The sequence below is a fragment of the Candoia aspera genome, chromosome 10 (assembly GCF_035149785.1).
Source record: "Candoia aspera isolate rCanAsp1 chromosome 10, rCanAsp1.hap2, whole genome shotgun sequence".
Lineage (NCBI taxonomy): Eukaryota > Metazoa > Chordata > Lepidosauria > Squamata > Boidae > Candoia > Candoia aspera.
The window spans coordinates 6,223,698-6,239,473 of NC_086162.1; the positions used below are offsets into that span (position 1 = coordinate 6,223,698).

General features: G+C 42.3%; 1 protein-coding gene across 2 annotated transcripts in view; it reads right to left on the bottom strand.

The window, feature by feature from the left end:
* Positions 1-15,776, bottom strand: part of CSMD2 (CUB and Sushi multiple domains 2) — a 643,348-nt gene that overhangs the window by 105,580 nt on the left and 521,992 nt on the right. For both annotated transcript variants that reach the window (XM_063311620.1, XM_063311621.1), the window contains 2 exons: positions 11,659-11,862; positions 9,850-9,974 (listed from right to left, as the gene is read on the bottom strand). In XM_063311620.1, coding sequence (XP_063167690.1) covers positions 9,850-9,974; positions 11,659-11,862 — 329 coding nt within the window. The remainder of the gene's footprint in view (positions 1-9,849; positions 9,975-11,658; positions 11,863-15,776) is intronic.

Consider the following 15,776-nt stretch of genomic DNA (forward strand, 5'->3'; position numbering starts at 1 on the left):
GTTTGGTTAAAATATCAGCAATCATGTCTTTTGATTCACAATATTTTAACATTATTTCTCCTTTGCTTATCATATCTTTGATATATTGATATCTAATATCGATATGTTTTGTTCTACTTCTGCAGGCTTCAGATTTTGCCATAGCAATGCAAGCTTGATTATCCTCATAAACAGTTATAGGCTGGTTCACTTCCATGCCTATGTCTTTTAACAAATGTTTAAACCATGTAACCTCATTACAGGTTTGTGTTAGAGAATAAAACTCTGCTTCTGCAGTGGAAAGAGCAACAAGTGTTTGTTTTCTAGAATGCCAGCCTAAGCTAGATCCAGCAAATTGAATTAAAATCTCAGAAGTGGATTTTCTGTCACTGACATCTGCTCCCCAATCAGAATCGGCAAAAGCCTGCAATTTCTCAGTTCCAGAGGCATTTAGCATCAGGCAATAATTCTTTGTTCCTTGCAAATACCTCATTAACCTCTTCAATGCTGCTTTTCCAGTAGATGTAGGCTTCTCTACCTGTCTACTTAAAATGGCCACAGAATTTGAGATATCTGGGCGAGAATGATTTGCAATGTACAGTAAACTTCCAATTGCAGATCTATAGTTCTCTGCCTCAGTTAATTGAGTTTCTCCTATATCTTTCTGAAAATCTATTATCATCGGAGTAGAGACTGGTTTTCAGTCTTGCATGTTAAACTCCTCTAGGAGCTTTTGAATTTTACTACGTTGGTTTAACAGAAAGCTACCATCCTTGTTTCTGTGTACTTCCAAACCTAGGTAATTGGTCACAACTCCAAGGCTTTTTAATATGAAATGGCTTTTCATGCAGGCTTCAAAATCAAGCCTTTGTTTTTCTGTTGATGTGAACAGCAGCAAATCATCAACATAAATGCACAGATACATACAGCCTTGTTTGTCCTTCTTCATATATACACAGGGATCTGCTTTTCCTTTTTCAAAACCAAAATTCTGCAGTTTTTCATCTACTTTTTGGTTCCAGGATCTAGCAGCTTGTTTTAACCCATAGATTGACTTCTGCAGTTCACAGACTAGATTCTCCCCTTTTTCATAGCCAGGGGGTTGCTGCATGTATAATCTGTGGTCTAAATCACCATAGAGAAATGCAGTTTGAATGTCATAGTGGTTAACTGACATTCCCTTGAGTGCAGCAACTTTTAACAGTAATCTAATTGATTCACCTTTAGTAACTGGTGCAAAAGTCTTGTCAAAGTCTAAATCTTTCCTTTGAGTGAACCCTTTTGCAACCAACCTTGCTTTATATTTTTGGATTTTGCCATCAGCATCCCTTTTCAGTTTGAAAACCCACCTACAACCCAGACAGCGTTCATTGGGAGGTAGATTTACCAGTTTCCATGTTTTATTTTCTTTCAAGGATGCTAATTCCTGTTGCATGGCAGAATGCCAATTTTGTGCAATCTCAGGTGGTAAAGCATTCACTTGTTCTAAAGACTCAGGTTCTGTGAATATGTGAAAAGCCTTTACTGTTTCAGCCTGAAAACGTGATGGAGGAACGCCTTTATTACTCCTCTGAGATCTGCGAGGTAATACAGGGCTTAAATTTTGACTCCTATCACTTTCCTGAGAAGCATCTATCTCATCAGACAGATCTTCAGTTTGCTTTTCTGGTTTAATGTCCTCATCAGGCAAAAGATCACCATCAGCAAGTCCTTGCTGTTCTCTTGTGGTGGTCAGTTCAACTGGAGAGCTAGAATTTAATCTCCCCCAGTTTTGTTCAGCAAAAGCGCTTTTGCTAATTATTAATTTCTCTCCCATTATGAACCTGTAGCTCCTCTGGCTTTGTTCATAGCCAACAAAGATGGCTTTCTTTGTTGTGGGGCCTCCTTTCCTTCTCTGCTGTTTTGGAATGTGAACCCATGCAGTGCTACCAAACACTCTAAGATGGCTTACCTTTGGTTTCACACCATAAAACAAATGGAATGGAGTGTCCTGAATCATAGAGTTATACAACCTGTTCTGAACATAACAAGCAGTCGATAAAGCTTCTCCCCAGTACTTAAAACATAATCGTGAATCTTTTAACATGCATTCCATCGCATTTTGCAAGGTTCTGCCCTTTCTTTCAGCAACACCATTTTGCTGAGGGGTGTCAGGGTTAGAAAGAATTTGTTCTATCCCTTTTTCCACTAGGAACCTTCTGAATTTGTGAGAAAGGTATTCTCCTCCTCTATCACATTGGAGTGCAGATACAGGCCTAGGGAATTTTCCATTTGCCCATGTCACAAAACTTTTAAATTTCTCAAATGCCTCATCTTTATGTTTTAAGATGTAGATAAATGTGTATCTTGAGAAATCATCAATGATGGTCATTGCATACCTTGCTTGTCCAAGACTTGGAGCAAAAGGACCAATAATATCAGAGTGTACAATTTCCAAAGGTCTAGTTGTAACTCTGTCACTGTGCTTACTCACAGGAGCTTTTAGTGTTTTGCATTCTTTGCAAACTACACAATCTAAGTATTTAGCACAGGGTTTTATCTTTAGGTCAGCACACAGCTGTGGCATTTGTGCTATATACTTGTAATTAGCATGACCAAGTCTCCTGTGCATCAGGTGTACACATTGGTCATGATATGGTGTGTTGCCAACTGCAGCCTTGCAGCTTGGCTTCCTTGCATTTTGCACAATGTACAAGGAGTCTTTTAACATACCAGTAGCACACAATTTCCCATTTTTACGTATCTCACAACCATTTTTCTTAAATGTTATGATATACCCTGTTGCAGCCAATTGTGCCACAGATAAAAGGTTTGATTGTAAATTTGGCACATACAACACACCTTTTACAGTTTCTCCTAAGCAGGATAAATACAAGTCACCTTGTCCCATAATTTTGGTCACAGACCCATCAGCCAAAGATACACTTTGTCTTTCAGTTTTAGACAGTGACACAAAAGAGCTTTTACAATTACATAAATGACAACTGGCCCCAGAATCTAACACCCATACATCAGAATTACCCTTCTCAGCAACCTGTGCAATCTGGGTTGTCTGAAGAGCCTTCTTCTGTGTTGCCCTTGTGTTCTTCTGCTCTGTCTTTCTACCCTTGGGTCTCATGGCACAGTCTCTTTGCAAATGTCCAGCTGAACCACAAGTGAAGCATCGCTGGCTTGCTAGTGCTGTGGCCTCAGGTTCCTTTCCCTTCTTTTCCCTCATTTTCTGGTCTTGCAGCTTTCCAGAAGAGATGGGGGGGGATCTTTCCTCTCTCTTCTCCCATTCAGCGAGTAAGCGCTGTGTAACATACGATGGGGTGAGGTCTGCTTCAGGCATAGCCTCCAGGGTACAAATCAGCGTGTCCCACGTTTCATTCAGTGAGGACAGGAGGATATAGGATTTTGTGAGAGGTGTAAATTCCATTCCTCTCTCCTGCAACTCAACATACAGCTGCTGAATAAAATGCAGGTGCTCAGGAAGGCTTTCTCCTTCTGCAAGGTAGGCTCTGTACAGCTTTTTCGTCAGAGTAACTTTACTCCCTGCTGTTGCCTTTACATATAAGTCTCTCAAAGCGTCCCAAAGTTGCTTTGCAGACTGCATGCCTCGCACGTGGACTAGCTGATTGTCCTCAACTCCCAGGATAATGGTGGCTCTAGCCCGCTCATCCTGTCTCAGCCATTCAGCATTGGGATTTTGGGGGGTTTGCTCACCAATTGGCAGCCAAAGATTCTCTCTGCGAAGATACATCTCCATCTTCAGGGCCCAATTCAAATAGTTGGTCTCTGATAGGCGCTCCAGAGGCATCGCTGAGGGCTGGGAGGTAGCCATGGCTTCTTCCTTCTTTTGCAAGTCACCTCAGCTAGCTTCTAAGTCCTGCAGACCGGCAGTTGCTGGAAAATCTCCAGGTGGCTCCAAAGAAAATCTTCACAGGTCTTTGCTACCTGCCTTTAAATTGTGCACGAGGTGTGGAGCTGACCTCTCTTTTCTCTCTGGGTTTTACTGCGTTGTTTACTGGGCCCATAACCTGTTGCAGATGCTGGGAAAGCCTTTAGCCCAGGAGAGGTCAAAAAAGTCACACACCAAGCATTTCTATAAAAATAATTTATTTACAGAAAGCAAAAACAAAAGCAAAAACATATTTAAAGGACTTAGCTCTCTTTTTGGAGCAAGCCTTGCTGAGCTACATTTCCAGCAGAGAGAAAAAGGAAGAAGTGAAGAACAAGTCCGGGCAGGTCCTCCCCCCAGGCTATTTTGCATGAAGCACGTGAGAGGAGACAATCAAATGCAACCCCTTCACCTGGCCAAATGATTAGGTATAAAAGTAGCTTAATCTGTTAGTAGGGAAACCTTAACAATGTTCTCCTCAGAGAAACCTGGTTGGGAAATCCTGCTTTAGACAGGCCAGTCTAAGAGATGAAGTCCTTAATCCTGACCATACACACTTTCTACTTGCAATGGGTTTTTTTTAGTGAAATGGCATGCCACATAAAGCATTTCCCACTTAATTACAGTATCTGCCCTTTAGTCAGGCTGACACTTCAGAGGAGAAATCCATCCCATGGCAGTGCAAAATTTGTTCTCCATTGAATACAGTAGAAAAAGGTGGCACATATTGGCAGGGTAGCCATAAATATTTCTGACATTTTCAGTTGTTTTCCTCCTTAGTTTGCCCTGAAAGCAACTTTGTGAAAACTTTAAATCAAAATATAAACAAAACACAACAGTCTTTAGAGTTCATCTCAACAAAATGCCAGTGACCCCCACATAGCTCCAGAGTCTACACAATTATCCAACTTGTAATGATGTCTATATAACAGAATCAAACGTTGGTTTTATTCTCCCCCTCCTGAACTCACTCCCAAGCTCCCCTTTTTCAGAATGTTTTTCGGGGCAATTCTAACATTGTAATTCTAAAATGACGTGCAGGATTTCAGGAACATTCAGTGTATATTTACTACCAGGGAGAATTGCTGCTTGGGAAATGAATAATTCGTACAAAGAGTCCTAGCAAGCAAACAGATTATATAAAATCCCCTTTGGCCAGATACTGCCTACAGTCCACTTCAAAGAATGCCTTCTTTCTTACCAGCTCATCTGATTTGCCAGGGATTAACCTGGAGTACAAAACAGGAGTCAATGGAAGTCTGATTTAATTCAGATGCTATGTGCTCAGATGATCACCATGTAAAACACACTGGTTATCTATCTATCTCTCTATCTCTCTATCTCTCTATCTCTCTATCTATCCATCCATCCATCCATCCATCCATCTTGTCACTGCCCATCTTCTCCCACTGGAGGGAGTGTGTGTGCAGCAACACACTGGGTCAAAGCCAGCCAATTACATCTTAGTCAAGCATACTGTGTCGACTCAGCCCATGTGTTTGCAGAATCTCTGCATGGTTATATGGGGATCCTAGCGCATCTTTCTAAGAATCATAGTTCATGAGGATGCATGCTGGTCACACTTGTTAGGACCTACTCACCCCTGTATGAACAGGATCAAACACTGTTCTGCAAGGCTGGGTTCACACAACACATGTTTAACCAGGTCAGTTACAAAGCTTGCAGCTCCAACATTTCTACAGAGCTAAATGTTAACTTCAAGCAGCTTCCCCCACCCCCGCCCCTGCCTTAGGGTCTTGTGTGAACCCAGACTGCTTAGTTCAGGGTTTAATGTGAAAACCTAGAAACTTAGTTAATTCAGTAAATAAGGTAAACCTATTGTAAGCACGCAACTATAATTGTGCAAGATTTTACTGAATTTTCTGAAAAGCTTTTATGTCACTCATGGCCATTTGAAGGTAGAAGGGGGATATCTGACATGTCACGATGGCATCATGCTAATGAAATTTGCTTCAGTTGCATCTGATACAAATAACCTGTCTCATTTCTGTGATGACATAATGACATGCTTGACATTATTCCGAAGTTTGGAAAACACTGGGATGGAACAGGGAGACAGAAGGAAATAGAATCTATTCTCATGAAGATGGAAAAACCCACATTTTCCTGAAATATATTCCTTTTCGTTAATATTGTCTTTAGCTTCAGTGCATATGATCTATTAGCTTCTAAAGACATTCTAATTTAGACATTACATTCCAAAGAATTAGAGCAAAAATGGTATTAATAGCAGGTTGGTTCTCCCTGTGGCTCTTTTCCCACCTCTGCTTAAATTAACAAATGAATGGAATGAATTATCGCCTTGATATTGCAAGTGTCAAGTGTTTTGCAATACATTTAGCTGTTCTGCTAAAACGAACTTCCTTTTTTCTCCTCCGTGCTATGCCGAGGAAAATACCAATAATGAGGCAAACAAGTTTCAAGAAATCCAGGGCAAAACTAAATAAAACAAAAAAACAGATTTGCTAATCAACTTTGGCACTCACAAAGACACACGAGGTGAGTTTGAAAGCTGCAAAAAGGTTCTGTTACTGATGCTAATTGCTTCCTTCTGTTTTGCCAGGCTACTGAAGCAAAGCAGGATTTTCTCTCAAACTTTATATATATATATATCGTAAAGAACTGCACTTGGTGTCCTAGAGTTGGATCAGACCAGATTATTCCTAGTAAAATCCAAGAACCTTAGCAAATTTTTCACACTGATTTCAAAGGGCCGGTCCCACCCCACCTTTATATATAGCTAAATACATTTCATCTGAGTTTCATGTTGTAGATGGTGCTAGTAGTACCACTGTCTTCAAACTATGTAGTCCTTAGCTACTAAAGTGACATTATGATACACCCCAAGTTTCTCCATTTCTCCAGATAACGGATTTTTACTCTCCTAATTGCCTAGTCAATTATGGATGTGAAGTCCTATAGGACACCAGAGCAGAGAAGCTTCTGCTATCGGATCATTTGTTTCTGAGATGAAAGTGTTCATGTCTTTCATCTGGGACAAAACTTTCTGAAGCTTCTATGCTTTCCTGCAGGCGTGACTTTCATGTTTAGCAACCCTGGATGCCCACTAGCACTATTACGTATGGTTAAATAAAATAGCTTGGGGACAATGCTGCACTCTTCCATCAAAAAAATCATAGACAGTAAGGGTTAGAAGTGACTTTGAAGATCATCAAGTCCACCCTTCTCCCCAGGGCAGAAATCTACTACTCTGCCATTCCCAACGTATGGTCATACAGGGAGAGCAAGCCCACCACCTCCTGAGGCAGTTCGTCCATTTTTAACAGTTGTTACCATTAGGAAAAGATTTTAGATACCCAATCAAAATCTACAATAGTTCCTTGTAACTGAATGTCTTGTTTCGTGTCCTGTTTTCTGGAACAACTCTGAACAATTCTGCCCCATCTTTGAAGCAGCTATTATGTTTTCCCACAATCTTTTCTTCCTCAGGTTAAACATACATTCAACACCTTTAACTTTTCCTCAGAGGCTTTTCTCCTGGACTCCTTACGAACTTGGTTGCTCTTCTGGACATGCTTCATCTTGCCAGTGCCTTTTCTAAACTGTGGTGCAAAATTCTAGCTGTGATCTGAACGATGCAGAACAAAGCGGACCAGGTTCAAGAGAACGTCATCTCTGCTGATGCAGCTTAGAATAGTATTTGGTTTTGGTACTGCTTCATCATGTTCAGCTTGTGATCCACCAAGACGCCAGAGCTTTTCATGTTGTGCTGCCCAGTATGGCCCTCCTCCCCAATACTTATGCCTTTATTTTTATTTTTTTTTCCTACCCATAGACTTTTGAATTTGTTTTTGTTTTAATTCATCTTTCTGCTTTCTGACCAATGTTTCCAGTTGTCAAGATTCTCCTGAATCTTATCCTGTCCTCTAGGATTCCCTATCCTACCCTACCCTGCCCTACCCTATCCTATCTCCCATATCTGTTTTGTCCACAAGTCTGATAACCATATTTTCAAATCCTTCACCCAAGACATAAATCTCTTGGATGGCGCACAGCCTGTGGTATGCCAGCTCATTGCAAAACCATTTGCATGTGATTGTCAGGCAGGATGCTGAAACATATGCCCTTCTGTGAGCATGGAGCCAGATCCAGCTGGGAGAGGTCCATGGTTGTCATGGAGGCCATGAAATCCTGAGCTGCTCTTGAGAAGGCAACCTCAAAGCCTTCAGGACAAGGATTATCCAATGACATGGCTGGGGTCACCCCGGTTAGTTCAGGAAGAGAGGCAGCAGGGCAGATAGTTCCGTTAACCAGTCTACAGTCTCCCAACTACCTATATGCAGCAGTATGCTCTCAAAATTGGCAGACTGATGCACAGAATGTCTGGTTGGGGAGAAGGAATTTCTACATCACATTCTACCTTCCATCTTCAAGTCCTAGCTAGCTGGACCATTGAAAGGTGAACCCTGCTATCAGATTTTGCATCTGATGACATGAACTGTAGCTCATGCCCTTTAACCAATTTTTTTAAGATGCTATCAGAACCCTTCTGACTTTTTGGCTGCCAGAGACATGGCTCTCTGCCTACAATGTCTTTGGTCAGATAAAGAGTCTCCTTGACACTTGCCACATCAGTGCTCTCATACAGGATTAAATCCTGGGCAGTAGATGTTTTACCAATCAAAGCGAATATTTGTAGCTCAGGGTTGAACTGTGGAGTCCTTGGTGCTCTCTGAGCCTGGTTGTTCTCTTGCAGACGTTCCATTGCCAGACTAGGCAACATCTTCAGTGTGAAGAGGGAGTGGGCCTTGCTCTCAGTTTATATACCCTGCTTGCCCTGCTTGTGCTGGTGGGGGTGTTGTTCTCTCCTTGGGAGTTCTTTGGTTGGGCTGTTGTTTGCTGCTTGGTTGATTGCCTGAGTTAATAGTTCCTTGATTAGGGTGTATTGTGCTGTTTGGTGGTTCATCTGGTGTCGATCCTAGTGTTGATTTTTGCATATCTGGGTGTTGATTGCTGGCAAGGGAGTGTCCTGGTCTTTTGGCCTTTCTATTGTCTCTTTTGAATGTATGTAAATGTTGTTTACCCCTATGTGTCTGTTGATGGCTGCTTGGTCTGAGTGCCAGGAATTCTCTGGCATTTTTGGGTCTGGCTTGGTTTAGGATGCTCACAGTTTCCCAGTTGAAACTATGGTTGAGTCTGCCCATGTGTTGTGAGATTAAGGAGTTCTCATCGTGTCTTCTGACTGCTAGTTGGTGTTCGTGGATGCGCTCTGCTAGTCTTCTGCCTGTCTGTCCTACACAGTGGCTGTTACAGTCTTTGCATTGTATGTTGTAAATAACTCCTGTTTTTTCTTCTTGGGCTATTGGGTCTTTTGGCTTGCTTAATATGTTTTGAAGAGTTTTAGTTGGTTTATGTGCTACGGTGATGCCATTTGGCAATAGCAGCCATCAACAGACACATAGGGGTAAACAACATTTACATACCGTTCAAAAGAGACAACAGGAAAGCCAAAAGACCAGGACACTCCCTTGCCAGCAATAAACATCCAGTTATGCAAAAATCAACACTAGGATTAACACCAGATGAACCACCAAACAGCACAATACACCCTAATCAAGGAACTATCAACTCAGGCAATCAACCAAGCAGCAAACAACAGCCCAACCAAAGAACTCCCAAGGAGAGAACAACACCCCCACCAACACAAGCAGGGCAAGCCACGGTCTATAAACAGAGAGCAAGGCCCACTCCCTCTTCGCACTGAAGATGTTGCCTAGTCTGGCAATGAAACGTCTGCAAGAGAACAACCAGGCTCAGAGAGCACCAAGTTCTCCACAGTAGATATTTTACCAGCAACTAGCCTAGCAGGAAAAAGCAGATTGGAAGACCAACACCTTGACTTCTTGGTTAGGCTGCAAGCTGAAAGAAAGCGAAAGCATTCTTTGTTCAAGTCCTTCCTTCCTAGAGCTGGCTTGTCAACCTAGCCATTCCCCGGAGTCCTGCTTTACCTGTATTCCAGCTCCTTCAGGGACCGTTATTTTCCACACACAGTTGAGGCTGTTCAAGTAGGGCTCGGGGAATCCGGGCGACAAAATGGTGCCTTTTCGCTCCGTTAAGTTTCCACCACAAGGCACTGAAACAGACAAGGGAATCTCTAATGGATCAACAGTAGATGAGACAGGAATCATTCTGTTCATCAACAGGCAGCTGATGTAGCTGCTTCTACTTCCCAGAATTATTATCCAATTATTCTCTCAAATGCCTAACCCCTCCCCGACCCTACAACCTAAGAAGCAGGTTTTGATTTTTGCTGCTCAATTTGCTATGCATTGAAGAAAGTTTCTAAATCCCAAAGACAACCATAACTTCCACTCATCTCTGCATCTTTTGCACACACAAATAATCGCTGTTCTTCAGACTAACAGTTGCTGCCTCTTGCAAGAAGGATGCATCCTCCTTCTGCAGGTAATCAGCAGACCATCACCTGCCTTTCCACTTTGCCCTGTTAAGAAGGCAACCTCCCACATTAATCCTGCTTTTGCCTTGGTTACACTTCCTTGTTTGGAGACAGATAAAAATCAGAAAGAGTTGGGTAGCACCAATGAAGACCAACCAAGACCAACCAGACTTTTGGATTTTTGGCTACCATAGACTAAGATGGCTGTCCTACAGGGTTTGGATATACAGTAGCTTTAGTGAGGATTTGGATCTGACTGAAAATCCTGCAGCAAAGACAGAGATTGATCACACTCTGAGATGTGCACAAATGAATCCTTGCTGGATGACTTTTAACAGAACGTAAAAAGGAGACCATGCTGCAAGAACATTCCCCCTTTCTTTTCTGCAGGATCTACATGGGATCTGCACCTTCTAGGGAGCCTCAGCCGTTTCCCTCAGCAACACAGAGACATGCCTTCCATTTTCCCTGACACAATCTCCCTGGCAAGGAAACTGCATCCAAGGTAAAAGATGCAAATTAGCTGAAATTAAATGAGTTCTACCCTGCATAATTTATTTTGCAACACTCTTTAGCACAAGACATTTTAATTTCTGCTAGCCTTGAGGAGGGGGAAGGGAAGATGCAGGACCCTGAACCCACCAGAAATGGTTTTTTTCCACCAATCCCAAGGCTTTGGAGCTCTCAGGAGGCTTCATCTAAGCATTTCCAAGCAGACCTCTGCAGCTATAAATGTTAGAAACTTGCTTTTATATATGCACATATATATTGCCAATATTGCCAGAAAGGTTAATTCTGTTCAGTATCGAAACAACCCTGCATATACACAAATTAGAAGTTACACTGGAACCGGAGAACACTTGTGATCATGGGATGTTCATTATGGATGTGTTCAGAAAGGATTTCTACTGCTCCAAGTGGAGTTGGGAAATCCCAGGCCACTAAACAGAGAGAAGCCCAATCCTTCTCTGCCTCCACCTTTGCCCTAAAGCAGTGTTTCTCAACCTTGGCAACTTTAAGATGTGTGGACTTCAAATCCCATAATCCCCCAGCCAGCCAGATCCAACTCTGCTCAGCTTTTTTCAAGATCAGCCAGTCCTTTAACTCTTCACATTGGTTGGGTCGTTGCCCTAAAGCAGTGTTTCCCAACCGTGGCAACTTTCAAATGAGTGGACTCCAACTCCCAGAATTCCCCAGCCAGCCATGCTGGCTGGAGAATTCTGGGAATTGAAGTCCACACATCTTAAAGCTGCCAAGGTTGGGAAACACTGCTCTAAAGGTCTGTTACATAAAAATGTGAGCACGCAGAAAAATGATCAGGTGTGAATGGCACTTAGTCCTGTCCTTGGCAGATACATACCAAGACAAGTAGGCACCGAAGAGTTCCACTGGGCAAGAGTTCCAGGCATCGTCAAACATTCAATGCTGTGGGACCCCTTGAGGGCATACCCAGCATTGCACTCAAACTGGATCACAGCCCCCACAGAGAAATCACTGCCAATCCGTCTCCCGTAACGTGGCTCTGGTACGGAGCTGCACTGCGTGGCACTGGTTCGTGGAACCGCTTCAAAAGACAAAGAAGGGAGAATGTTACGGAGCAGGATAGGTACTGAACCAAATGGAAAGCTTGTACATAGAGCTTGGTTTTCAAGCTCTTCAAATAGCCCTTGTGTAAGAGATCAAGGGTGAGATATATACTTCAAAAGTGTCCTAGTGTTTTAGCCAAAGACAAATGGATGGATTAGAACCTGTTTGGGGTGGCCATAACACAGGACTAACCAGATCTGGCAACAGTTGTCCAATGATGCATCATGTATCTATCAGCTACTATCCTGAGTGAACGAGTCTTCCTGGACAGGTGACACAGTGATACTTACTTGCTCCTGTGTAGATGTTGTCTTATGGAATATTTACTAGATGTTTCTCTCTCTGCAGGATATTCTCAACCTACACATTTATACAAGCTTTCATGGCTGATAATGATGCTGCTGAGCCCAATTACTGAGTCGCCTGGATCAGACAGGGTTTGTGGGCTTGGAAGCTCTATGATGTTTTATCAGAGAGAATTCTGGATGTCTGACCTCCAGGATATAAGACAAAGATGTTATCCATAATAGTAAATATCTTTACTATTATTTCTTAAATAATAAATAAATAGTACATAGTATTAGTAATGGTAATATTAAAAGAATAGTGTAGTAAATAGTAAATAGTGAAATAATAAATAGTAAATACGTTTACTATTATCTCTTACTATTATAACTTACAAGGAAGTTAGAGCTGTTATTCCTGTATGTTCTTGTGTGGTATGTTTTCTTTTAAAGGAAGATTGTGAAATTCAACAATGTACACTGTAGGTACTAGGTAAAGTGTTGCTGCACTGTTACATTTTCAGATCACTACAAAAATGATACTGATTTGTGTGTTAAGCTTTAAAGACATGGCCACTGAGCATTAGGAAGAAACCTCAGGCCCACAACCAGAGAAGTGTGTCTTTGCCGCTGTGATATTGTTTATAGATGCTCTTGAAGTAAATCCATTGCTGTTGCTTCTTTGCTGGACTCATTTCTATGACTGTTTGCATAGACAATGATGCACAACTTGTGCTTAGCTTCCATGGTTTGCTACGCAGTCACTTTAAAAAACAAAAATCATCCCTTTGACCAATATTTCTGTAGACTGGAGGATAGGTTCAGTTCAGCACAGATTACCTTTGTGGCTCTAAGACAAAAAAACAGCAGGAAAATTGCAATGGTTCTCTCTGGAGTTGAAGCATTCTGAGTTATGTTCCACTATAATACAGGACACCCGGAGCTTTCTGAGAATAATGTCCAAGCGACTCTGTCTTGTTCTAAACTCAAAAACAAAGCTTTTTTTTCCTGCAAACCCCTACCTTGCATGTGTGCTCAAACCAAAGTGATACATTTCCTGTGCATCATAAATGTGAGGACAGCAAAACAAGCCACAAGGACAACTTAGGTGAGGATCTGATGTGAGCTTAAGAAAGTCAGGCATCAGGAGGAGGAGATGCCTGTTTGGAGTGCAATTTCCTGTTGAGAGGCAATCAGCAAGAACTGTACAGTGTGGAGGAGGGGAGTGCAATTACATTCAGGAGGGAGGAAGGAAGCCCTTATTTGGCTTCTTCAGAGTCTTTGGTTTAGTTAAATCATTAAAAATGGCTATCAAAATATGTTTCCCCCTCCCCCACCTCCCAAACAGGCTGAGAATTGACTGAATGGATCTCTGATTAGACAGGCAAAGCATCAAAAGGAATCCAGGCTGAGCCTCTCTGTGATGGCTCACACTTTGCCCTAACTCAACCCCCCGCACACACATTTCCAGGGGATACTCAGATGCTGAAGCCCTTCTGGAAGCTAAACTCTCAAGGGGCTTTTTCTTATCTCCTCAGGAGAACATCACACATACCAGATGTGTCATTAATTAGGAGCTTCCATTCAAGCCTTTGAAAAACATCACAGGGAAAAAAAAAATCTATGAAAGAGTAAAGATTGTTCAAAGGATCTAAAAGTACCATTTCATAAGAGGCTTCTGGGGGGTGGGGGGAACCAGGAAGGCACTTTGCATGTACCCACAAAGGCAGCCTACTTAAGAGGAAAGGTGGGGGCATTCTCAGGTTGTTATCCCCTGGGAAAAATCAGCTATGTCCACTAAGCCAGCTCTGGTGGCTGCTAACATCTGGAACTTGCCAAAGTGTTGGCTTGTTTAGAGATACAAGGTAGTCCTCGACTTATGACCACAATTGGGACTGGAACTTCCATTGCTAAGTGAGGTGGTCATTAAGTGAGTCACACCTGATTTTATGATCGTTTTTGTCATGATTAAGTGAATCATATAGTTGTTAAGCGAATCCAGCTTCCTCCATTGACTTTGCTTGTTGGAAGCCATCTGGGAAGGTCGCAAATGGCGATCATGTGACCCTGGGACATGCTGATTGCCAATTGCCCAAATTTTGATCATGTGACTACGAGGACACTACGATGGTTATAAGTGCAAAGACCGGTCGTAAGTCACTTTTTCCACTGCTGTCGTAACTTCGAATGGTCGTTAAACGAATGGTCGTAAGTGGAGGACTACCTGTATACTGAGCTGAGCATGGTCAAGTTTGCTTTCTTTGCACTGGATCTCACAGTCAGTTCATGTGTGTCACAGTGGGGGTCGCAGAATCACAGAACTGAAAGGAACATAGCAGGTCGTCTAGTCCAGCCCCCTTCTTAATGCTAGATCCACCACAGCATCTCTGACAGATGACCATCCAGTCCCTGTTTGAAGACTTACAATAAGTGATTTGCAACTGATAGTTCATACAGCCAGAAGAGGGGCACTACCCACCACTTCTAATTTGGCTCACCCTCCATTTGATGCTGGAGCTGATTCCTCTCCAGCTCTGGAATCTCCAATTTTTCTCCTACTTAAAATTTTGAGGACAAGCCCTTACCACGTGGCTGCCAGAGGAGGATGCTTGCTCACTCACAAAATGGCCACCATGGATGACATAAACATGTACAAACCACCAACTGACCTCCATATTACTTCCCAACCCTTGTAGCCCTTGTAGGATACTCCCCAAATCCCCGCTTACCATTTGGGGGCCATCAACATTTTTGAGAAGATGGTGACGGAACTTGCTTTGCTCCCTGTCTAAATATAATCACGTTTATTACCTAAATATTGTCGTTATTGTTGTTATTTCATCGAAATGTAGAAATCAAGAAGCCTGGCGTGTACTAAAGGAGGTAGCCGCAGATATGGTGGGCTCCTCACTGCCAGCTTTGAGACTCAAGAGAGATTGTGATGACGGAACAACCACTTCAACAAGGACCAGCACTGTGCCCACAATTCTCCTCCAGACACCTGTTGCTATTATCGCTGGAAAGAAGATTCCCTTGGTGTAGTAGAAGACTACTAATGCTCGTTTCCATTTGTTCTGAGGACTCTGTAGTGTCTTATTTATATTACAATGGGCTACCATTTTATAAACTAGGAGCAGAGTGGATGCATGTTTTTTTTTCTTTTTTAAGAACAGCAAACTACATCAGTGGGTCCTGTAGTGATGTTCTCCTGCTTAGTTCTCAAGCCAGCAATCTAGCCAAGCTGATTTTTGGAATTCTTGATTCCATTCCTCCTCTACTGAATTTCCACTCCAACTCCACTAGGCAATGCCTGAGCTCACATGATACACTAAGACACAAACTCTGATTAGCAAAACTCAGGTACTGTGTTTTCATAACATGCATTGCCTAAACAAGCAAACCACCACATTACGCTCAATGTGATAGTCTAATTCATATGATTCGTTGAGACAAAGGTTGGGTTCTTGTAATGTGCTAAACCACAAATTACTTAAACCCCATTTTTAAATTTTGGCCTAGCCTAGCCTGAAAATCACCAGGAAATTCTAGGGGTCCAGACTGGGAAGTTGAAAGAACATAGCAGAAGAAGGCAACAGAAAGCAGCTGC